This window comes from Mustelus asterias, chromosome 17 (assembly GCF_964213995.1).
Source record: "Mustelus asterias chromosome 17, sMusAst1.hap1.1, whole genome shotgun sequence".
NCBI lineage: Eukaryota > Metazoa > Chordata > Chondrichthyes > Carcharhiniformes > Triakidae > Mustelus > Mustelus asterias.
In genome coordinates this window covers 11,788,235-11,811,962 of record NC_135817.1, presented here as the reverse complement: position 1 = coordinate 11,811,962, position 23,728 = coordinate 11,788,235, and the positions used below count along the sequence as shown (strand labels likewise).

General features: G+C 42.1%; 1 protein-coding gene across 2 annotated transcripts in view; it reads right to left on the bottom strand.

The window, feature by feature from the left end:
- Nucleotides 1-23,728, bottom strand: part of cfap44 (cilia and flagella associated protein 44) — a 218,205-nt gene that overhangs the window by 127,390 nt on the left and 67,087 nt on the right. For both annotated transcript variants that reach the window (XM_078232289.1, XM_078232290.1), the window contains exons 9-11: nucleotides 7,449-7,601; nucleotides 5,921-5,968; nucleotides 113-212 (exon numbers count right to left, since the gene is read on the bottom strand). In XM_078232289.1, the coding sequence (XP_078088415.1) occupies nucleotides 113-212; nucleotides 5,921-5,968; nucleotides 7,449-7,601 (301 nt within the window). The remainder of the gene's footprint in view (nucleotides 1-112; nucleotides 213-5,920; nucleotides 5,969-7,448; nucleotides 7,602-23,728) is intronic.

Genomic DNA, 23,728 nt, shown 5'->3' with positions numbered 1-23,728 from the left:
ATACGTCTAAAATGAATTCAATCAAAGTCCAAGAGAAGATGTTAATCTTTTGTGTAAAAAAAAAGCCAACTAAACGACAAGGAGTCATATTTTATTTCAGAAGTCAACCTACGGTCAAGTGCTGTTGTCGCCATCAGGTAGGTGAGTGGTGAAAGGCCCATGCCCTGGATCGCACCAGAGTGAAATGAAAATAGGCACTCAGGGTCTTGGGTCTGCAAAGATTCAGAAAAACTGTAAATATACCTGAGGAAAAAAGATTAGTGAAAGTAACAGTTGTGAAGGGTGCACTGTTCACACAGAATATTTCCTTCATTTAATAGATCTGATCCTCATCAGTGAAAAAGATGTCAGTGCTGGGCAATGGGGAACTCGGTCACATTTCACAACTCACATCAACAACAAGGATATCAGTTTGAAACAGGGCAAAAGAATAACCACACTGCTCACCCTTATCCCCACCAACTCTCCCACCAAGCTACACTTACATTCTGAAGGGGGAGAATGTCACGTGGTATGGAATAAGCAGAGCACAATGAGAAGAACAAATGAGGAGAGGTTAAGAATAATTACAATAAAGAGTCTAAAAAGGAAGCAATGCTAGAAAATGTGTTGATCTTTTCCAATCATAGAACAAGAATTAGCATAACAATAATGTAGGTTCTTTATTTGTTGATAAAACTGCAGTATATATGGACAGTTCCCGTTGCCTTGGCAAAGCAGCCAGCATAATTAAGGACCTCACGCCCACTGGACATTCTCTCTTTCACCTTCTTCCATCGGGAAAAAGATACAAAAGTCTGAGGTCACGTACCAACCGACTCAGGAACAGCTTCTTCCCTGCTGCTGTCAGACTTTTGAATGGACTTACCTTGCATTAAGTTGATGTTTCTCTAAACCCTCGCTATGACTGTAACACTACATTCTGCACTCTCTCGTTTCCTTCTCTTGAATGGAATGTTTTGTCTGCATAGCGCGCAAGAAAGAATACTTTTCATTGTACGTTAATAAATGTGACAATAATAAATCAAATCAAATCAATGGTAACTGGGAGGCTATGTAGACACCTCTGACTGCTGATGTGTTTAGTCTACAAAATTATGGGATTATATATCACTTCCTGTCTCATAATGGGTAGTGATGGACAGCAGTTTAAGATACACCCCCTTTTAAAGGTACATGTACATCACACCAACAAGATGGACTTTAGGGCAGATGATGGAGAAGCATAGCAAAACAAATCAGAAAGAACTCAAGGGGAAAGGTGAAGGAGGACAATGAATGAAAGAATGTTTCAATTGGAAACCACTGGAAATAACAGAGAGCTAAGGGTACCAATTAGAATGGGGAGGCAACATGTTACGATATTGACAGAAACTCAGTTTAACTAGTACTCCCAGTTGCAAAGTTCTCTGAAGAGATGTGGAAGCAAAAACAGAAGCAGAGATAGCCTTCTTAATTTTGATCAATATTACAATTGTACCAAGGACAATTTGTTTTGATGATGGTGCTCAATGTCTGTATAGTAGAGTTAAGAAATAACAAGAAATGTTAAGATTAATGAGAATAGATCAGAGATCATTGATTAGATTTGTGGCCAATGTAGAGAAGTTTGATAAAGTTGGGAGTTAACAAAAGTAAAGACAATCATGAGGCATATTGGAAGTGTTAAGCAGAAGTGAAAAAAGAGCTAAAAGGGAATGTGAAAGATACTAGCAGATTACATCAAGGGAAATAAGAAGGCCCCAAAGAAGTGTACAGAAAGTAAAAGAATACTTAAGAGAGGCTGGGAGACCCACTACGCAAAATAAGAACTCGTGAAGTACGGCGTAACTTCTTAAAAATTCATTTTAGGGGATGTGGGCATTTATTGCCTATCCCTAGATGTCTTTGAAAAGTTAGTGGTGAGCTGCCTTCTTGAACCGCTGCACGCGTGAGGGGTAGGTCCAACCACAATGCTGTGAGGGAGGGAATTACAGGATTTTGATCCGGCGACAGTGAAGGAATGGCAGCGATACATTTCCAAGTCATGATGGTGAGCAACTTGGAGGGGAACCTCCATGAGATGGTGTTCCCAAGAATCTGCTGCCCTTGACCTTCTAGGTTTGGGAGATGTTGCTGAAAGAACTTTGGTGATTTCCTGCAGAGCATCTTGTAGATGGTCCACACTGCCACCGCTGTGCATTGGTGGTGGAGGAAGTGAATGTTTCTGGAAGGGTAGCAATCAAGTGGGTTGCTTTGTCCTGGATGGTGTCGAGCTTCTTCAATTCCGTTCAATTCTGGCCTTGGATGACTGTCTGTGTGGAGTTTGCACGTTCTTCCCATGTCTACGTGGGTTTCCTCCAACTGCTCCGATCTCCTCCCACAGTCCGAAGATGCGGAGAGGCGATTCTCCCATCCTGCTGCACTAATTTTTTAGCACAGCGGGCTGGGAGAATCCCACAGTGGATGATATGCGGGATTCGCGCATGCTGAGCAAGTGCCACTTGATAGCGCTGTTGATGCTACCTTCCATCACTTTACTGATAATTGAGAGTAGATTGATGGGGTAGTAATTAATTTGGGTTGGATTTGACCTGTTTCCTGTGTACAGGACATACCTTGGCAATTTTCCACATTGCCAGGTCGATGCCAGTGTTGTAGGTTTACTGGAACAGCTTGGGTAGGGACACGGCAAGTACTAGCGCACAAGGCTTCAGTACTGTTGCTGCAATATTGTCAGTGTCCATAGCCTTTGCAGTATCCAGTGCCTTCAGCCATATCTTGATATCATGTGGAGTGAATTAAATTGGCTAGGGGGCTCCAGAGGAGACAGGAATGGATCATTTCTGGCTGAAGAGTGTTCCAAATTAAATTCATTCTTAGGACATGGACATCACTGGCTGGCCAACATTTATTGCCCATCCCTTGTTGCCCGAAGGCAATTGAGAGTGAACCACAATTAGTGTGGGTCTGGAGTCACATGTAGGCCAGACCAACTAAGGACGGCAGAGTTCCTTCCCTAAAGGACATTATTGAACCAGATGGGTTTTTCCGACAATTGACAATGGTTTCATGATCACCAGCAGATTCTTAATTCCAGATTTTTTTTATTGAATTCAAATTCCACCATCTGTCATGGTGGATTTGAACCTGGGTCCCCAGAACATTAGCTGAGTTTCTGGATTAATAGTCAAGTGATAATACCACTCAGCCATCATCTCCCTGCTTCAGGCTTATTGTTTGTATTGATGTGCTGGGCTCCCACAAATGGAGATGAGTTGTTTAATTGTCCATTGCCATTCACGGCTGAATGAATCAGAACTGCAGAGCTTAGATCTGATCCGCTGCTTGTTGAATTGCGTTAGCTCTATTACTTGCTTCTTGTGCTATTTGGCCAGGGCCCAGCATATCCCCCACGCTACCATTACCACCAAGCCAGGGGATCAACTGTGTTCAATGAAGAGTGCAAGAGGGCAGGAACAACACCAGGCATACCTAAAAATGAGATGTCAACCTGGTGAAGCTACAATATAGGACTACTTGCATGCCAAATGGGTGGGAGCTGGCTTGCTTGATTGGGCTTCGTTCACAACCCTTTGTAGCTTTTAGCGGTCTTGGACAGAGCAGGAGCAATACCAAGCTGTGATACAACCAGAAAGAATGCTTTCTATAGTGCATTTGTAAAAGTTGGTAAGAGTTGTAGGGGACATGCCAAATTTCCTTAGTCTCCTGAGAAAGTAGAGGCGTTGGTGGGCTTTCTTAACTATATCATCGGCGTGGATGGACCAGGACAGGTTGTTGGTGATTGGACACCTAGAAACCTGAAGCTCTCGACCATTTCCACTTCATCCCTATTGATGTAGACAGGGGTATGTCCTCCACCATGCTTCCTGAAGTCCATGACTATCTCCTTCGCTTTGTTGACCTTGAGGGAGAGATTATTGTCGTAGCACCAGTTCACCAGATCCTCTATCTCTTTCCTGTACTGTGTCTTGTCATTTTTTGAGATCTGACCCATCATCAGCAAACTTGAAAATCAAGTTGGAGGTGAATTTGGCCACACAGCTATAGGTGTATAAGAAGTATAGTAAGGGGCTGAGGACACAGCCTTGTGGGGCACCGGTGTTGAGGAGGTGTTGTTGTCTATCCTTACTGATTGAGGTCTTTGGGTTGGAAAGTAGCATCCATTAGGAACAAAGAGGGCAATCTGTGGGTGGACCCAGAGGACATCGGTAGAGTGTTGGATACTTCACATCTGTCCTCACCTAAGAGAATGAAGGCGATGGTGTGGAATTCAGGCAGAGAGACTGTGAGGTTCTTGAGCAAATTTACATAGGGAAGGACGAGGTATTGGAGGTGTTGGCAGCCATAAAGGTGGATAAATCTCCATGTCCAGATGAATTGCAGGAACTCTGATCCAAATTTTCAATTCCTCTCTGGCCACGGGGGAGGTGCCAGACAACTGGAGAACAGCTAATGTGGTTCCGCTAGTTAAGGGTTATAGAGCTAAACCAAGGAACTACAGACCAGTGAGTCTCACGCCAGTGGTAGAGAAACTATTTGAGAAACTTCTGAAGGAGAGCATCTATCTCCACTTGGAGAGGCAAAGCTTGATCAGGGATAGTCAGCATGGCTTCATCAGAGGGAGATCATGCCAAATCTGATTTCCACTCCATCTGACGAAGGAGCAGCGCTCCGAAAGCTAATGGCACTTGCTACCAAATAAACCTGTTGGACTTTAACCTGGTGTTGTTAAAACTCTTACTGTGTTTACCCCAGTCCAACGCCGGCATCTCCATATCATGAACACCACTAGTCACAGACCTCCAACCGGAAAAAGATCCCTCCACTGTTACCCTCTGTCTTCTATGGCTAAGGCAGTAAGAAGTCTCACAACACCAGGTTAAAGTCCAACAGATTTATTTGGTAGCAAATACCATAAGCTTTCGGATCGCTGCTCCTTCATCAGATGGAGTGACTCCACTTCTCCACTTCTATGGCTAAGCCAGTTCTCCACCCATCTAGCTAGCTCATCTTTTATCTCGTGATATTTAACCTTTTGCACCAGCCTGCCATGAGGGACCTTGTCAAATGCTTTACTAAAATCCATATAGACGACATCCGCGGCCCTTCCCTCGTCAATCGTTTTTGTCAGCTCCTCAAAAAACTCAACCAAATTTGTGAGGCATGACCTCCCTCGTACAAAACTATGCTGTCTATCACTAATGAGATTATTCAGTTCTAAATGCGCATATATCCTATCCCTAAGAATCTTCTCCAACAATTTCCCTACCATGGATGTCAAGCTCACCGGCCTATAATTACCCGGGTTATCCTTGCTACCCTTCTTAAATAACGGGACCACATTTGCTATCCTCCAATCCTCTGGGACCTCACCTATGTCCAGCAAAGAGACAAAGATTTCTGTTAGAGGCCTAGCAATTTCATCTCTTGCCTCCCTGAGGAGTCTAGGATAGATGCCATCCGGCCCTGGGGATTTGTCTGTCTTAATGTTTCCTAAAAAACCTAACACTTCCTCCTTTGTGAACCCATGGCATAACAAGGCATTCAAGCATTGTAAACAAATACAGCAAAAACTTGAAAGTAAGAAGTTATGAGAAGCAGAAAATGCAAAAAATTGGAAATGGAGGCTATATGTCTATTTGTACATGTGTGTGATTTTCATAGAGAGATAGATGGAGGGAAAAATGAAAAAAGATTAAGAGGCAAAGTGGCAAAGTTGGGAAGAAAGAAGTGAGTGACAGAGATCAGTGGTAGGATAATGAAGAGGTAGTGGGGGAAGATTTGTTTATGTAAGAGACAGAGGGCAGAGCTACTATTGGAGATAGAGGGAAAAGGTGCAAAATAACATAATGAATTCTAAGTCGGCTCTTAATTAATTAATTTGCTCAATTAATCAAAAACAATTTATTAAACTTACAATATTTGAAAAAGAGAGATCAAGTTTCCAGATTCTACCACTGGCATCCTACGGAAAAACAAAGTTGTTCATCTTAATACGTGCTAATTTAGCAAACTCAAACATCAATGTCTTGCAGTAAAAGCCACTGCCTATTCTTAAGTTTCTAAAAATACAGATGTTACTTGGATTTACATTAAGTCTCTGACATAATTCTTGGATAAGGGAACAGAAAGTGGGACAGAGAGCCAGTCTGTCAGATTCCCACATTCCACTGATAATTGTGGAATTTTCCCTGAGATATGACAGCAGGAAATGAAGGCATTAATATTCAAATGATGGAAAACCACAGCACAAAGTATTAATGGCATGTACACCACAGCAACTCAGGCCCCGAAAGGGCCTACCTTCTTTGGTTGCCAAGGAGACAGACAATCACATCTGATAGCTGCTGCAACCCAGCCTTGTGGTAGCAACTTCTCTCCTTTGGGCTATCAACACAGGCAAACATCCACAAACATTTTATTAAAGATTATCACGCATGTCCCAAAGGCTACAGTCTTATCCAATCAAAACTAGAGCAATATTCTGACCAAAAGGAAATTTCAGTCCCTCATCATTAATTACACAAGTATTCAATAACAAAAGTATTCAAACACATGATGAGTTTGGACAGAGTAAATAGGAACTTTTCCCACTGATGGAAGGATTAACAATCAGAGGACAGAGATTTAATGTAATTGGCAGAAGTCATGCTTAGGATCTGGAATGCACTGCTTGAGAGGGTAATGGAAGCAGGTTCAACCATGCTTTCATTTAAACTCAGACAAGCTGATGCAGATTGGAAAACTTTGAGACCTGCAGCTGTTCAGAATCTGGTAACACCCTCACTGTCATATTAAATAAAACATAATCAAAGGCTTTTGAGACTGGCTGATTTTTGAAGCATGTACTTCCATAAAGGCATTAAAAGACTTTGAAAAAAGACAATTTCACCATTCAATTTAGTACTTCCGTTGTTAAATGTATAATTGTTTGACATTTTTACTTGTTTAAAATCTTATTCTGTACGTGAGGAATTTTAGAGAAAAAATGGAACAACATTTTTCAAGAAATATTTGGGATGCTTTAACTTCCCAAGGGCAATTAGGGATGGGCAATTAAAATGCTGGCCTAGCCATGAGACCCATGCTCTGTTAAATTCATTTTTATTTAAGGATTACTATTCAATTAATCTTCTGATTGAGAAATTATTAACACTTATGAAAACAACCAATGTCACTCTTCTCATTTTGATGAATATGTTCCTTACCTTTAGCCCAGATTCATTCCTCTTTTATTTTGAGCTACTTAACCAAGAATGCTGCAGCAAATGTTACAGGAAATAAATGGTAGCTCACAAGAATGTTGCTCATCCGTTAGACTTATAGGTCGATGCTCTAGCTGTTAGAGTTGAATTTCTGATTCTTCTTTGTACCCACATTATGGTTTCTCTGTGCAATGCATGGAAATTAATTTTCTTCTCGAAAAAAATAGCTTTTTAAAATACCTGGGCACACCAAATAAAGTTGGAGTCTTTGAACTTCACCATGAACTGCAGGTTAACATTCCTTCCAACATTCAATTCATTCATTGGTTCCATCTCTATTAGAGAGTCCTCATCAATAGACTCCGCTGTGTCAATGGTCTCAAAATCCCAGACCTGAAATCAATTGAAACAGTTTAGTTTACATACAGCTGAGAATCCCACACCAAATCCAAGTGGAGCACTCACGTGACATAACTTTTCCTACTTTAAGGGTATCTGTTACTTCAAGCCCATTTTACCAACGATAAGTTAGTGCTGCAGCGTACTGAAGCCTTGGCTCATTCATAGCCAATCCCAACGTTGTGAGTTCTTGAATTCAAATATGCCATCCTTAATCTGGCAAATGGAGGTTATAGCTGATTCTGTTTTATTTTTCTCTAGTCACATGAGTACAGAAACAAGGAAGTTGTGCCAAACCTTTATGAAACTCTGCTGTGGCCTCTCCTGGAGTATCTAAGTCCAGTTTTGGACACCACTTTTCAAGATGTGAAGGCATTAGACAAGATTGGCAAGAATGGTTCCAAGGATGAGGAACTTCAGTTACATGGAGTAGTTGAGACTGTATTCCTTGCAGAAGAGAAGGTTGAGGGGAGATTTAATAGAGGTATTCAAAATTCTGAGGGGTTTGGACAGTGTAGATAGAACTGTTCCCATTGACAGAAGGATCGAGAACCATAGGACACAGATTTAACATAATGGGCAAAAGAAGCAATGGTGGCATGAGGGAAACTTATTCATGCATTGGGTGGTTAGGATCTGGAAAACACTGTCTGAGGGTATAGTAGAGGGAGATTCAGTTGAGGCTCTCAAAAGAGAATTTATCGTTGTCTGAAAAATAAAAATTTGCAGGGCTACGGGTAATAGGCAGGAGAGTGACACTCGTTGTCTCTTGCAAAGAGGCAGCACAGACAAAACAAGTCAAATGACCTCCTTCTGTGTTGTAACCATTCTATAATTTTATGATTCCATTTAAATGTCTGCTCCAAATCAAGTTTCTCTGTCATTGATATTTTTGTGTCTGCAAGTAGCTTCCTGAAGGCTGTGCCAGGTAAGTCAGTTCATGAGCCTTGGGAGAAACATGCTGTGGAGTCAGGAACCTTTTGACAGGTAAACCTAAAAGATCTTGCCAACTTCAATTGTCATCATTTAATAATTTATGAAGATTTAAATATGTTTACAATGCAGTGATTTGATTTTCATGTTGATTTAATGTCCTGACATATGCTGTGCCTTTGAAGCACTCTTCCAGAATCCACTAGCTATAGAATCAATGAGCCATATACTAACATTGGCAAGTCTTTGAAATGCTAATGAATTAAAAAGAAAACAATCAGGCATTCAACATTCCCTTTGAAGAAAATTATCTCTCTTGTCTTCTCATAAAACAGTTAATCAAACTGAGCCTTGAAATTCCCACTGAAGGAATCTTTCATCATGTCTAAATAAACACACCAACACTGAAAAATGATTTCAAAAAAAGGTCCAGTTATAATAAGGTAATAAAGCTGTCAATTAAACAAAGCTAACAGTCCCCTTTGCAAGTCATAGAGTCCCTACAATGTAGTAGACCATCTGGCCCACTGAGTCTGCACCAGCTCAACCTCATCCCCATAGCCCTGCACATTTACTGTGAAGATCCCCAATATTAAGGTCAAGTACCGTGTTCAATATACGAGACAGCTCTGGTATGTGTTGGCTTTTAACCTATGGTAACCTCATCCACACTCAATCTATCTTGCTTAGCGAAGCAGCTTAGCTGTATATTAATTTAAAGTGTTCAATTTTATGTTGGGCCTAATTGCTCTGGTCGTTGTCCATTTGACCACAGCCCCTTATCCTGGCCTCTCTGACCAGCGGAAACAATTTTTGCATCCACCCTATCAAGCACCTTCAGAATCTTGTATGTTTATGAGATCACCTCTTCTCCTGAACTCAATTTATTCAGCCTCTCATCATAGGATAATCCACTCCTCCCAGAGACTAATTTAGTGAACCTTCACTGTGCCGCCTCCAATCCTTTATCCCTGCAAATTAACAACCCATCTGCAGCCTTGGTTTGTATTTCCTGTGTAGGTTTTCAACACATCAGATTTAATGTTCTTACCCTCGTGTTCAAGTGCCTTCATGACTTTGCTGTTCCCTCTCTCTCTAACTACCTCCAACTCTCTGTGAGAACCGTACATTCCTCCAACTCTTGCCCACTCTTTGTGTCCTACTATTGGAGTTTATACCTTGAGCCATCTGGGACATAAATTATGTAATCCCCTTGGCCTCTGCACTTCTTTCCTCTTTTAAGATATCCCTTTGATGAGTCTTTTATATCCCCTTCTTCAGTTCAGTATCACTTTTTTTCGCTGACTAAGCACCTGTGAAACTTCTTAGAACTTCTCATGGTGCTTTGTAACTATAAGTTGTTGTTCTTTAGAAATTTGGGAGGCAATTTCTGACAAATACTTGAGGACCTACAGAGCCTCTGAAGTGGCAAGAGAGGGTCTTAACTTTTCGTGCTTGATACCATTTTGCTGGTAATGGATGTCCAGCCAATTGTCACTTTACAATACATAGCAGCTCTTATTAATGAGAATGCACATCATTTTGCCACCTGGGACTTCAACCAATACCCTCCACTAACAGCAAACAGCTGATTGGGAGAAAATACAGCTTTGATGATAATTCCAAGTGCTACTGAAAGGGAAACCCATCATTTCATGTCGGTTGCTGCTGGAAGTGTAAAGAGGACCCTCTGAAGCATGTGGGGAGACTTTCTGTAGCACTTTGTCAACATTCATTAACACTAGAACAACATTTATTCAGGAAATTCTTTGAGAACTTCATGAGAGTGAGTGCTGTACTATTCCACTTTATTGGAGACCACATACAAATCACCAAAAGAAAAAGAAGTATTTGGTCATTGGGCATCTTGCTAGAATCATAGTATCCCTACAGTGCAGAAGGACATCCTTCGGCCGATCGAGTCTGTACTGACCACAATCCCACCCAGGCCCTATTCCCGTAACCCTGCTAATTCCCCTGATAGTTGGATCAATTTAGCATGGCTAGTCAACCTAACCTGCACATCTTTGGACTGTGGGAGGAAACCAGAGCACCCGGAGGAAACCCACACAGACACGGGTAGAAAGTGCAAACTCCACACAGACAGTCGCCTGAGGCCGGAATTGAACCTGGATCCATGGCGCTGTGAGGCAGCAGCGCTAACCACTGTGCCACAGTGCCGCCTATTATATGCTAAGGGTCCCCCTTGATCTGGAGGAGGAATAAGAAGAGGATATAAGACTAGCGAGAGCAACACCAGTTGCAGCAGTATAGAGGAACAGAATGAGGATAAGGTGGAATCTTAGTCCCAATTTGGTACAAAACATCCCTCCTTCTCTGGACCTCCTCCACTAGGGCCTCTGGTTCCACATCCGAGACCTCCGCATCCAATCCCTCTGTTCCCAAATCACCCTGCAACATGCTCCTGTGTGTCAATCAGCCTGAGAACATTTTCAGTGGGAGTGGGTGCAAGGAACTCACATATAGTGCTCCATGGGAGTTTTTTCTTAAATTGGTAAGAACAGATTTTTTAAAAAATGTTTTTACTCCATTCTTAAAGTTACAAAATCAATGCTCAGCATGGATCAGGCAAACCCAAATCCATTCCTTGCTTGCTCCAAAAGCCAAATTCAAGATCCAATTGAATCTAATTCAATACCCCCACGGGAGAGACAAAGAGGATCCAACCTGATACGATGAGGCATTGCACCTCATCATGGGCTTGATCTGACGCTTGGGCCAGAATTTTGCCACCACACCCGCCCTAGAATTAGGCGGGCATGGCTCGCAGAATGGCATTTTCCGTTGGCCTCTGGCCGGATCTTACAAACCTCAGGCGGGCGAGGCAATAAAATTCCGGCATTGATCTTTCTGTCCAATCAATGTTTGATTGCTAAACCTGCAAGTATTTGTTTTCACACCTCCAGGGAAATTCAATGAGTTAATCAAAGAGCAGGTGTAGGATCAAGCATGAGATCAGGTGTAATGCTTGCTCTTGTCAGCTTGGATCTAGTATGTCTCTCTTGTGGGTGCCATGAATTGGATTCAATTTGACTTTGAATTGGTTTTTGGGGCAAGCAAGGAGGTGAATTAAGGGCTTGCCCTGTCCACTCTGCACATTGGCTTTGTAACTCTGAGAAAGGACCAAAACTGCACATAACAACCAGACTTGCAACCCGCGTGTCTTATTTGCACAGCACCTATTCAGCACCCGTTTTCACTCTTTGCATTTCCCTTGAAGTCTCCCACCTGAAGCTCTCATCATCATCATTGTTTTCTGTGCAGTTTTGAAATGTATCATAGTGTATGATAATTCTTGAAAAATATGTTCTGGCAACTGTACAGTTCTAAAAGTGAGTCACACCCTTAACTGGTCATTTTGCCACTTTGCACCAGTTCTGAAGAGGTCTTTGAGTTGGAAAAAGTGGAGAATTTTGTTCACGATGAATAAGACTGGGTCGGCTCAATATACTTTATAAAAAGCAGCTGCTGTAGATCCATCGCCATCGAGCAGTGAGGCAAAGACTTTGGAAAAAGCTGAGAGCAAAATTGAACAGACAGTGCTCGAGACATGATGATCTGTACTGGTCTTTTCATGAAGCCAGTTTATTTACCAGCAATGTTCCTGGGAGCTGCTGTTTGTTGTCCTTGAAATGCAAACAGTCTTGATCTTTGCAATTGGTTTCTGGTCTGTATATGTACTTTGGTGGTAAATAGCACTTGGCACAGAGTTTTCATCGCAAACTTGCCTTCAGCTCCTCGAAGCTGTAACCTGGCATTCCTTTCGTAAACCTCTCCACTTGTACAAACATATGAACATCTGAATTAGGAGCAGGAATAGGCCACTCAGCCCCTCGAGCCTGCACCACCATTCAATAAGATCCTGGCTAATCTCTTGTAACCTCAACCCCACATTCCTGCCTACCTCCAGCAACCTTTCACCCCCCCCCCCCACCTTTCCTTGTTAATCAGGAATCTATTTAGCTCTGCCTTAAAAATATTCAGACTTTGCTTCCACCGCCTTTTGAGGAAGAGAGTTCCAGAGACTCATGATCCTCTGAGAGAAAAATATTCTCCTCTTCTCTGTCTTAAATGAGCGACCCTTTATTTTTAAACAGGGACCTCTAGTTCTAGATTCTCCCACGAGGAAACATCCTCTCCACATAAGAACATAAGAACTCGGAGCAGGAGTAGGCCATCTGGCCCCTTGAGCCTGCTCCGCCATTCAATAAGATCATGGCTGATCTTTTTGTGGACTCAGCTCCACTTACCCGCCCGCTCACCATAACCCATAATTCCTTTATTGTTCAAAGATTTATCTATCCTTGCCTTAAAAACATTCAATGAGGTAGCCTCAACTGCTTCACTGGGCAGGGAATTCCACAGATTCACAACCTTTTGTGTGAAGAAGTTCCTCCTCAACTCAGTCCTAAATCTGCTTCCCCTTATTTTGAGGTTATGTCCCCTAGTTCTAGTTTTACCCGCCAGTGGAAACAACTTCCCTGCTTCTATCTTATCTATTCCCTTCATAATCTTATCTGTTTCTATAAGATCTCCCCTCATTCTTCTGAATTCCAATGAGTCTAGCCCCAGTCTACTCAGTCTCTCCTCATAAGCCAACCCTCTCAACTCTGGAATCAACCTAGTGAATCTCCTCTGCACCCCCTCCAGTGCCAGTATATCGTTTCTCAAGTAAGGAAACCAAAACTGTACACAGTACTCCAGGTGTGGCCTCACCAGCACCTTATACAGCTGCAACATAATCTCGCTGTTTTTAAACTCCATCCCTCTAGCAATGAAGGACAAAATTCCATTTGCCTTCTTAATTACCTACTGCACCTGCAAACTAACTCCTTGAGATTCCTGCACAAGGACACCCAGGTCCCTCTGCACATCCACCCTGTCAAGTCCTCTCAGGATCTTAAAGGTTTCAATCAAGTCACCTCTTACTCTTCTAAATTCCAGTGGATGCAAATCTAATCTGCCCAGCCTTTCCTCTGAAGACAACCCACCCATTCCTGGTATTCATGTAGTAAACCTTCCCTGAACTTCTAATATATTTTTTGATTTGATTTATTATTGTTTCATTATTACTATACAGTGAAAAGTACTATTTGCGTGCTATACAGACAAAGCATACCGTACATAGAGAAGGAAAGGAGAGAGTGCAGAATGTAGTGTTACAGTCAGAGCTAGGGTGTTGAGAAAGATCAACTTAATGCGAGATAGGTCCATTCAAAAGATCTGATGGCAGTAGGGAAGAAGCTGTTCCTGAGTTGGTTGGTACGTGACCTCAGACTTTTGTATCTTTTTCACAATGGAAGAAGGTGGAAGAGAGAATATCTGCTGACTGCTTTTCCGAAGCAACGGGAAGTGTAGAGAGAGTCAATGGATGGGAGGCTGGTTGGCGTGATGGGCTAGGCTTTGTTAATGACCCTTTGTAGTTTCTTGTAGTCTTAGACAGAGCAAGAGCCGTACCAAGCTGTGATACAAGCACAAAGAATACTTTCTATGGTGCATCAGTAAAAATTGGAGAGCGTCATAGCAGACATGCCAAATTTCCTTAGCTTCCTGAGGAAGTAGAGGCATTGGTGGGTTTTCTTAACTATAGCATTGGCATGAGGGAACCAGGACAGGTTGTTGGTGATCTGGACATCTAGAAACCTGTAACGCTCAACCATTTCCACTTTGCCCCCGTTGATGTAGACAGGGGCATGTCCTCCACTACGCTTCCTGAAGTCGATTACCATCTCCTTCGTTTTGCTGATATTGAGGGATTTTTCCTTAAATAAGAAGAGCAATACTGCACGCAATACTCCAGATGTGGTTTCACCAATGCCCTGTACTACTGAAGCATACCTCCCCATTTTTGTATTCAATTCTCCCTCGTAATAAACAATGACATTCTATTAACTTTGCCAATTACTTGCTGTACCTGTGAGATTCTTCTGTGATTCATACACCTAAACCTCTCTGAATTTCAGACCTCTGCGATCTCTACTCTTTCATGTCACACATTCAAACCTCTTTCTTTGACCAAGCTCACCTGCTCTAATATCCTCTTCTGTAGTTCAGGGACAAATTTTTTTCAGATTTTGTGAAGCATCTTGGGACGTACAGAATGTTAGTTAGGCCTGATTTGGAATATTGTGTACAATTCTGGTCGTCACACTATTAGAAGGATGTAGATGCTTTGGAGAGGGTACAGAAGACGTTTACCAGGATGTTGCCTGGTCTGGAGGATATTAGCTACGAGGAGAGGTTAGATAAACTCGGTTTGTTCTCACTGGAACGATGGAGATTGAGGAGCGCCCTGATAAAAGTTTACAAGATTATGAGTGGCATGGACAGAGTGGATAGTCAGATGCTCTTTCCTAGGGTAGAAAAGTCAAATACTGGGGGACATAAGTTTAAGGTGCATGGGGAAAAGTTTAGAGGAGATGTGTGAGGCAAGTTTTTTTACACAGAGGGTAGTGAATGTCTGGAGCACGCTGCCCGGGAGGTGGTGGGAGTAAGTACGATAGTGGCATTTAAGGGGCAACTAGACGAGTACATGAATAGGATGGGAATGGAAGATTACGGACTCTATAAGTGCATACGGTTTTAGTTTAGGCAGGCATCATGATCGGCGCAGGGTTGGAGGGCTGAAGGGCCTATTCCTATGCTGTACTGTTCTTTGTTCTTCTTTATATGTGCTCCATGAAAGGTGTTATATAAATGGAAGTTGTATGTGTATTTTGGTGCATTGTTCTGTTTACAGAGTCAACGTGCTTGATGCAGTTCATTGGCTTCCCTCCAGATTTCCCATTTGTACAGCTGTTTATTTGTATTCCAAAAAAGTTATATAATGGTTCAGTTCCTACAAGATGGAGAAAGCGGGATACAAAAGGAAGACAATAATAAAGGCAGGACTTATCCAGTTAATGGTAGGGCGTTGGGGAGAGTTACAGAACAAAGAGATCTAGGGGAACATGTTCATAGCTCCTTGAAAGTGGAGTCACAGGTGGACAGAGTGGTGAAGAAGGCATTTGGCATGCTTGGTTTCACCGGTCAGAACGTTGAATACAGGAGTTGGGAGGTCTTGTTGAAGTTGTACAAGGCCACACTTGGAATACTGTGTGCAATTCTGGTCACCCTATTATAGAAAGGATATTATTAAACTAGAAAGAGTGCAGAAAAAATTTACTAGGATGCTATCGGGACTTGATGGATTGAGTTATATGGAGAGACTGAATAGACTGGGACTTTTTTCTCTGGAGCGTATGAGGCTGAGGGGTGACCTTATAGAGATCTATAAAATAATGAGGGGCATAGACAAGGTAGATAGTCAATATCTTTTCCCAAAGGTAGGGGAGTCTAAAACTAGAGGGCATAGGTTTAAGGTGAGAGGGGAGAGATACAAAAGTGTCCATGGGGGCAATTTTTTCACACAGAGGGTGGTGAGTGTCTGGAACAAGCTGCCAGAGGTAGTAGTAGAGGCAGGTACAATTTTATCTTTTAAAATGCATTTAGATAGTTACATGGGTACAATGGGTATAGAGGGATATGGGCCAAATGGGTGCAATTGGGATTAGCTTAGGGGTTTTTAAAAAAATAAGGGCGGCATGGACAAGTTGGGCCGAAGGGCCTGTTTCCATGCTGTAAACCTCTATGAATCCACATAATTTACACATCTTTCCACACTAAGAAGCAATTTAGCTTGGCCAATCCACCTAACCTGCACATCTTTGGACCGTGGGAGGAAACCGGAACACTCAGAGGAAACCCACACAGATATGGGGAAAATAAGCAAACTCCACACAGTCACTCAAGACTGGAATCGAACCCGGGTCCCTGGCACAGTGAGGTAGCAGTACTAACCACTGTGCCACTGTGTAAGCAAACCCCTGCTGGGCTGAACCCATTAGTCGTTCTTAGAGTTTAACCAAGGATTCACAATGAGGCATTGTAGCAAAACAATCTGGCCCTGCTTCCTTTGATACAGTTGGCAGAGAATTGAGTTAAAGGGTAGCTTTCAGTTGAACAATGGTAAAAATTGATGCTTCATAAGGATCAGTCCTTGGACCATTGTTGGTCACAATTTACATTCATAATTTGTACTTCAGGAAAAGTAACTCAGTATCAAAGTTATAAATGATACAGAATTAGGAAGTATAATTAATATGTAGGAAAAGTGCAACACAATATAGGAAGGCATTAGAAAACTTGCAGACCAGGCAGTTAAATAGAAAATTAACGTCATTGTTTGGGAGGAAAAATAGAAACATCACCTCCACCTGAGAAAATAAGAAACAGAACAGGGTAAAGAGCAAAGGAATCTCAGGAATTAGAACATAAGAAATGAGAAATAGACTATTCGGCCCATTGTGCCTACTCCACCAGTCATTACGATTGTAGCTGATCTTTGGCCTCAAGTCCACTTTCCCACTCACTCCCCATATCCCTTCATTCCCCGACGGAACCAAAATCTGTCTAACCCCACCTTCAATATGTTCAACGATGCCACATCTACAACCCTCTGGTAGAGAATTCCAAAAATTCACAATCCCATCTCCTCATCTTAGTCTCAGGATAAGGGGGCAGTCATTTAGGACTGTGCCTTCATGTTCTAGATTCCCCAGCCAGGGAAACAAACTTTCAGTATCTACCCGACCAAACCACTTCAGAATCTTGTATATTTCAATGAGATCATTTCTCACTCTTCTAAACTTGAGAGAACATAGATCCAATTTATTCAGCCTCTCATCATTGGGACAAACCTCTTATCCCAGGAACCAGTCTAGTAAATCTTCACAATATCGTCTCCAATGTAAATATATACTTTCTTGAATATGGAAACCAAAACAGTGCACAATATTCCAGGTGTGGTCTCACCAAAGGCTGTTCAATTATGGCATGACTTCCTCCTTCTTGTACTCTAATGCCCTTGCAGTAAAGGCCAACCTTTCATTTACCTTCCAAATAGTTTACTGTACCTGCATTGTGTAGCTTGTGCAAGTACACCCAAGTCCTTCAGAACATCCAACATCTACAAGTTTCACACCTCTTAAAAAATATTGTACTTTTCTATTCATACTACCAAAGTGAATATCCTCACACTTCCCCACAGCATATTGCATCTGCCGCCTTGTTGCCTATTCACTTAACATTTCAACATCTCTCTACAGCATCTGGGTCGTTCTCACAAATTAACATTCCCCATCTAATACTCTGAAATCAGCATTCTTAGAAAGATTCAGGGATGTGTGTGACTGAAGACAAACAGTGACAAAGTCACTGCAGTGTACAGAGTCAGAAAATTATAGAACTTTCCTCGACTATGATGGAATGTAAATGCTTCTGCATCACTCAATGACCAATTACTAGCACCTCATAAAAGATCCAATTATCTTTTTTTATAGAATCCCTACAGTGCAGAAGAGGCCATTCAGTCCATCGAGTCTGCACCGACTCTCTTACAGAGTATCTTAACCAATGTCTTTTCCCCTACCTATCCCCGTAATCCCACACATTTCCCATGGCTAATCCACCTAATCTATACATTTAATGATACTATGTGGTAATTTAGCATGGCCAATCTACTTAAGCTGCATATCTTTGGACTGTGGGAGGAAACCGGAGCACTCGGAGGAAACCCACGTAGGCACAGGGAGAAGGTGCAAACTCCACACAGACAGTCATCCAAGGCCAGAATTGAACCCGGGTCCCTGGAACTGTGAGGTAGCAGTGCTAACCACTGTGCCACCATGTCGTTCAAAATGGAAATTTAAAATCATTGAAAGGCTATGTATTTAGGCTTGCACTGAGCTTTCAGCAGCTAAAGGTTATATTCAAGCATCATCTCATTTATTGAAAAACAGTTTAATCCACATTTAGAAATTGTGGAGGTGGGGTGTGTGGGGGTGGAGAAGGAAAAGATAAAGAGAGGTAAGAAGAGACAACTACTGTGACAATACTGTGCAATCGCACAAAAAATACTCCTGTTACATGATATAACAACTCCTTAAATTCAACCTCCTCTTTCAAATTAAAGTCATGTCCTCAAAGAATTTAGATAATTTTAAGAATGCAGACTTGTCTATCAAATAGCAGACTTTGGTTTGCTAGGATAAAATATCCAATCAGCAATAAAAGTGAGTGGAAAAGATTTTAACAGAGGTTTTTCGCTTATGAAAACATTTTGTTGACAAAGCAAAATTACATGCTGGTCCTCCATGAAGATGTATGGAAGATTTGCTGTAGTGAGAAATGGTATGGGCACTGGAGTCCAAGATATAGAATCAGTCTGGGTAGGAATAAGAAATAGCAAAGGAAATAGTTCCTGGTGGGAGTAATCTATAGGTCCCAAACAGCAGTCGGTCACAGTATAAACCAAGAAATACTGAGGTCTTGTAAGAAAGGTACGACAATAATCATGGGTGATTTTTACATGTATATTGACTGGAATAATCATATTGGCATGAGTAGGCTTGAGGGAGAGTTCATTAAATGTATTAGAGATTGTTTTTTGGAACAATATGCTGTGGAACCAACCAGGGAGCAGGCTATTCTAGATTTGGTCTTATATAATGAGGTAGGGCTAATAAATAGTAAAGGATCCTCTGGGGAAGAGTGAACATGGCATGCTAGAATTTCAAATTCAGTTTGAGGGTGAGAAACTGGAGTCCCACACTAGCATTGTGGAGTTAAACAAAGGAAATTACATCGGCATGAGGACAGATTTGGCCCTTGTGGATTGGGCAGGAAGACTAAAATGTAGGACAGTTGATGAACAGTGGCAGATATTTAAGGAGATATTCAAGTCCTCTCAACTAAAATATATTCCTGAGAGGAGGAAAGGTGATAAGAGCAGGGAAAGACTTCCATGGCTAAGCAAGGAAGTGAAGGTTAAGATAAAGATAAAAACGAAGGCATACTGTATTGCAAAGGTCAGTGACACACTGGAAGATTGGGAAACTTTTAAAAATCAACAATGGGTCACTAAAAAAGTAATAAAAAGAGCAATGGTAAATTATGAAAGAAAACTAGCACAAAAATATAAACATGGACAGCAAAAACTTTGATAAGTATATAAGGCGGAAGAAAGTAGCTAAAGTGAATGTTGGTCCCTTGGAAGGTGTGGCTCGGGAGTTAATAGTGGGGAACACAGAAATGTTATAAAAAGGGAAGAACTTAGAGAAAAAGTGCTGAGCAAACTAATGAGATTGAAGGCAGCCAAGTCCTCAGGGACTAATGGCCTACATCCTAGGGTCTTAAACGAAGTGGCATTCAAGATAATGGATTCATTATCCAATATTCCAAAATTGTCTGGATGCAGGAATGGTTCCGGTAGCTTGGAAAAATGCTAATATAACGCCCTTATTCAAAAAGGGAGATAGGCAAAATGTAGGAAACCAGAGGCCAACTAGTTAAACATCTGTCATTGGGAAATTGTTAGAATCTATTATAAAGGAAGTAATAACAGGACATTTACAAAGTTCTGTGCAGACTCCACACAGACAGTGACCCAAGCCAGGAATCGAACCCAGGTCTCTGGCGTTGTGAGGCAGCAGTGCTAAGCACTGTGCCGCCCCAGTAAGTAATAAGGAAGGCGAATGAGTACACTAAAGGGTTAAAAGTAAAGAAGCCACCCTCGGTTACAAACACTCACAAATCTCGTTACCTTGGTTGCTGCAGAGTGCTATCAGCATGGTTTTATGAAGGGTAAATCATGTTTGACTAATTTGCTTGAGTTCTTTCAAAATGTAACAAGCAAGATGGATAATGGGGATCCTGTAAATGTAGTATATCTGGACTTCCAGAAGGCATTTATAAGGTGCCACACAAAAGGTTAGTACACAAGGTAAATTCACATGGGATTAGGGATCATTTATTAGCTTGGATAGAGAATTGGCTAACCAACAGAAAGCAGAGGGTCGCGATAAATGGATCCTTTTCAGGGGTGCCACAGGGTTCAGTCCTTGGGCCCCAACTCTTTACAATCTATAATAATGACTTGGATGCAGATACCATAGCCAAATTTGCAGATGACACTAAAATAGGTTAGTTGTGATAATGATACAAGAAATTTACACATGGATAGGTTAAGTGAATGGGGCAAAATTTGGAAGATGAAGTATAATGCAGCTAAGTGTGAGGTTATCAATTTTGATATGAAAAATACAAAGGCACATCATTATCTAAATGGACAGAAACTTTGGAGTGCTTCAGTGCAGAAGGATCTGGGTGTCCTCGTGCATGAATCACAGAAAGCTAGTATGCAGGTTTTTGTTAGTTTATTTATTAGTGTCACAAGTAGGCTTACATTAACACTGCAATGAACTTACTGTTAAAATACTCTAGCCACCACACTCGGCACCTGTTCGGGTACACCGAGGGAGAATTTAATATGGCCAATGCACCTAACCAACCATTAGTTTGCTCAGCACTTTTTCTCTAAGTTCCTCCCTTTTTATAACATTTCTGTGTTCCCCACTATTAACTCCCGAGCCTCATCTTCCAAGGGACCAACATTCACTTTAGCTACTTTCTTCCGCCTTATATACTTATCAAAGTTTTTGCTGTCCATGTTTATATTTTTGCGCTAGTTTTCTTTCATAATTTACCATTGCTCTTTTTATTACTTGTTTAGTGACCCATTGGTGATTTTTAAAAGCTTCCCAATCTTCCAGTGTGTCATTGACCTTTCAATACAGTATGCCTAACCTTTCAACTGTGGGAGGAAACCGGAGCACCTGGAAGAAATGCATACAGACACGGGGAGAACGTGCAGACTCCGCACAGACAGTGACCCAAGCCAGGAATCGAATCCAGGTCCCTGGCGTTGTGAGGCAGCAGTCCTAAGCGCTGTGCCACCGTGCCGCCCCAGTAAGTAATAAGGAAGGCAAATGAGTCTTGGCATTTATTGCTGAAGGAATAGAATGTAAAAGTAGTGAAATGTTGCTGCTCATGTACGAAGCATTAGTGAGACCATACTTAGAATATTGTGTACAGTTTTGGTCCCCTTAATTGAGGAGGGATGCAGTTGCATTATAGGCAGTTCAGAGGAGATTCACTAGATTTATTCCAGAGATTAGGGGTTTGTCTTACGAAGAGAGATTGGGCAGTTTAGTCCCGTACTCCCTGAAGTTTAGAAGAATGAGAGGAGATCTAATTGAGGTGTACAAGGTGATAAGGGGGAATGACAAAGTAAATGTGGAGAGGATGTTTCCTCTTGTAGGGCAATCTGGAACAAGAGGACTTAGTTTTAGGATAAGGAGCAGCAGATTTAGAACAGAGATGAAGAGAAATTACTTCTCTCAAAGGGTCATGAATCTGTGAAATTCACTACCCTAGAGAGTGGTGGATGCCGGCTGAGTAAATTTAAGGAAGAGGTAGACAGATATCTAATGAGTAATGGGTTTGAAGGGCTAGAGGCAATGGGCAGGAAAGTGGAATTGAGGCTGAGATGAGATAAGCCATGATAATATTAAATGGAGAATAGGCTCGAGGGGCTAAATAACCTACTCCTGAGCCATATGATTCTTATGAAGATTTAACTACATAGGTGTTATCATAAATAATCTAACATACACACCTGCACACACAAACATTTGATTTGATTTATTATTGTCGCATGTATTAACATACAGTGAAAAGTATTGTTTCTTATGCACTATACAGACAAAGCATACCGAGAGAAGGAAACGAGAGAGTGCAGAATGCAGTGTTACAGTCATAGCTAGGGTGTAGAGAAAGATCAGCTTAATGCAAGGTAAGTCCATTCAAAAGTCTGACAGCAGCAGGGAAGAAGCTGTTCTTGGGTCGGTTGGTACGTGACCTTAGACTTTTGTATCTTTTTCCCGAAGGAAGAAGGTGGAAGAGAGAATGTCCGGGATGCGTGGGGTCCTTAATTATGCTGACTGCTTTGCCGAGGCAGCAGGAAGTGTAGACAGAGTCAATGTATGGGAGGCTGGTTTGTGCAATGAATTGGGCTACATTCACGACCTTTTGTAGTTTCTTGCAGTCTTGGGCAGAGCAGGAGCCATACCACCAGGATACAACCAGAAAGAATGCTTTCTATGGTGCATCTGTAAAAGTTGGTGAGAGTCGTAGCTGGCATACCAAATTTCCTTAGTCTTCTGAGGAAGTAGGGGGTTGGTGGGCTTTCTTAACTATAGTGTCGGACATGCACATACACATGCATACACGTGTTCACAGGTACACACACACACAGAAGTATGAGGTTCATTCAGTTACAGAAAGGCACAGGATGCTGCATTTATAATGAAGGACCGTGATTTCTTCCAGAATGATTCTATGAAGCAATAGCACACAACAGAGGAAATTATTTACCAGCAATACAATGGACACGGCACAGGGAATATTGATGAAAGAAGCTATTAAACTTTATGTTAAACTCACAGTAACTTCATTGCAGTGTTGATGTAAGCCGACTTAGCCTAATATATAAATAAATAACTATGTGGAGTATGTTTATAGATATAGATTTTGAAGCCACTTTATTGTTCTTGGGTCAACTCCCAACATGCCTCTATAGTTGATGGTATTTGCAAACTGTACACAACCGTACCAGCCACAGATTACTCTTCCCTGCAGGGGCAAGAGAGTGGGAGAGATGGCTGTGGCTGTTAGTGTACCAATGATGGTGTATCCCTTTACAGGCCCAGATTGGTCCTTCTCCAGTGTCTCCTCTTGGACTTGTTCTGATCTTGTAGCCGGTTTTCATGCGGATCCACTGTGGAATTGGCCGGTTCTGCTTCATCCTCTTAGTGAGGAACCGCTTCATCCTGAATGTTTTGTGGGATGGCACAGCCGCACGTCCACTCCGGGAGGAGGGATCGGCCGCAGACTGGCAGGGGACCAACCTCCCCCGACTAGAGGATGATCTGGGTCCCGCCCCCCCTCCTCCTCCCAACCCCCCCTCTCCTCCCACCCACCCTCCGCCCCAACCAGAGGATGACCTGGGTCAGAGAGCCGTTGCAGTCTCTGACCCCGCTCTTCGGAAGCTGCAGCGACGACTTCAGACTTTTATTTTGCAGGTCACTTCAGTGCAGATGCGGAACGGACCAGAAGACGGTAAAGTGGGATTTGGCGGTAGAGTTGGGCGCGTGGTTCATTAAGTCGATTTAAATGCATGCTAATGCATTTAAATCGTCGGGCCGCCCGATTCGGGCGTGGGCTCGAAT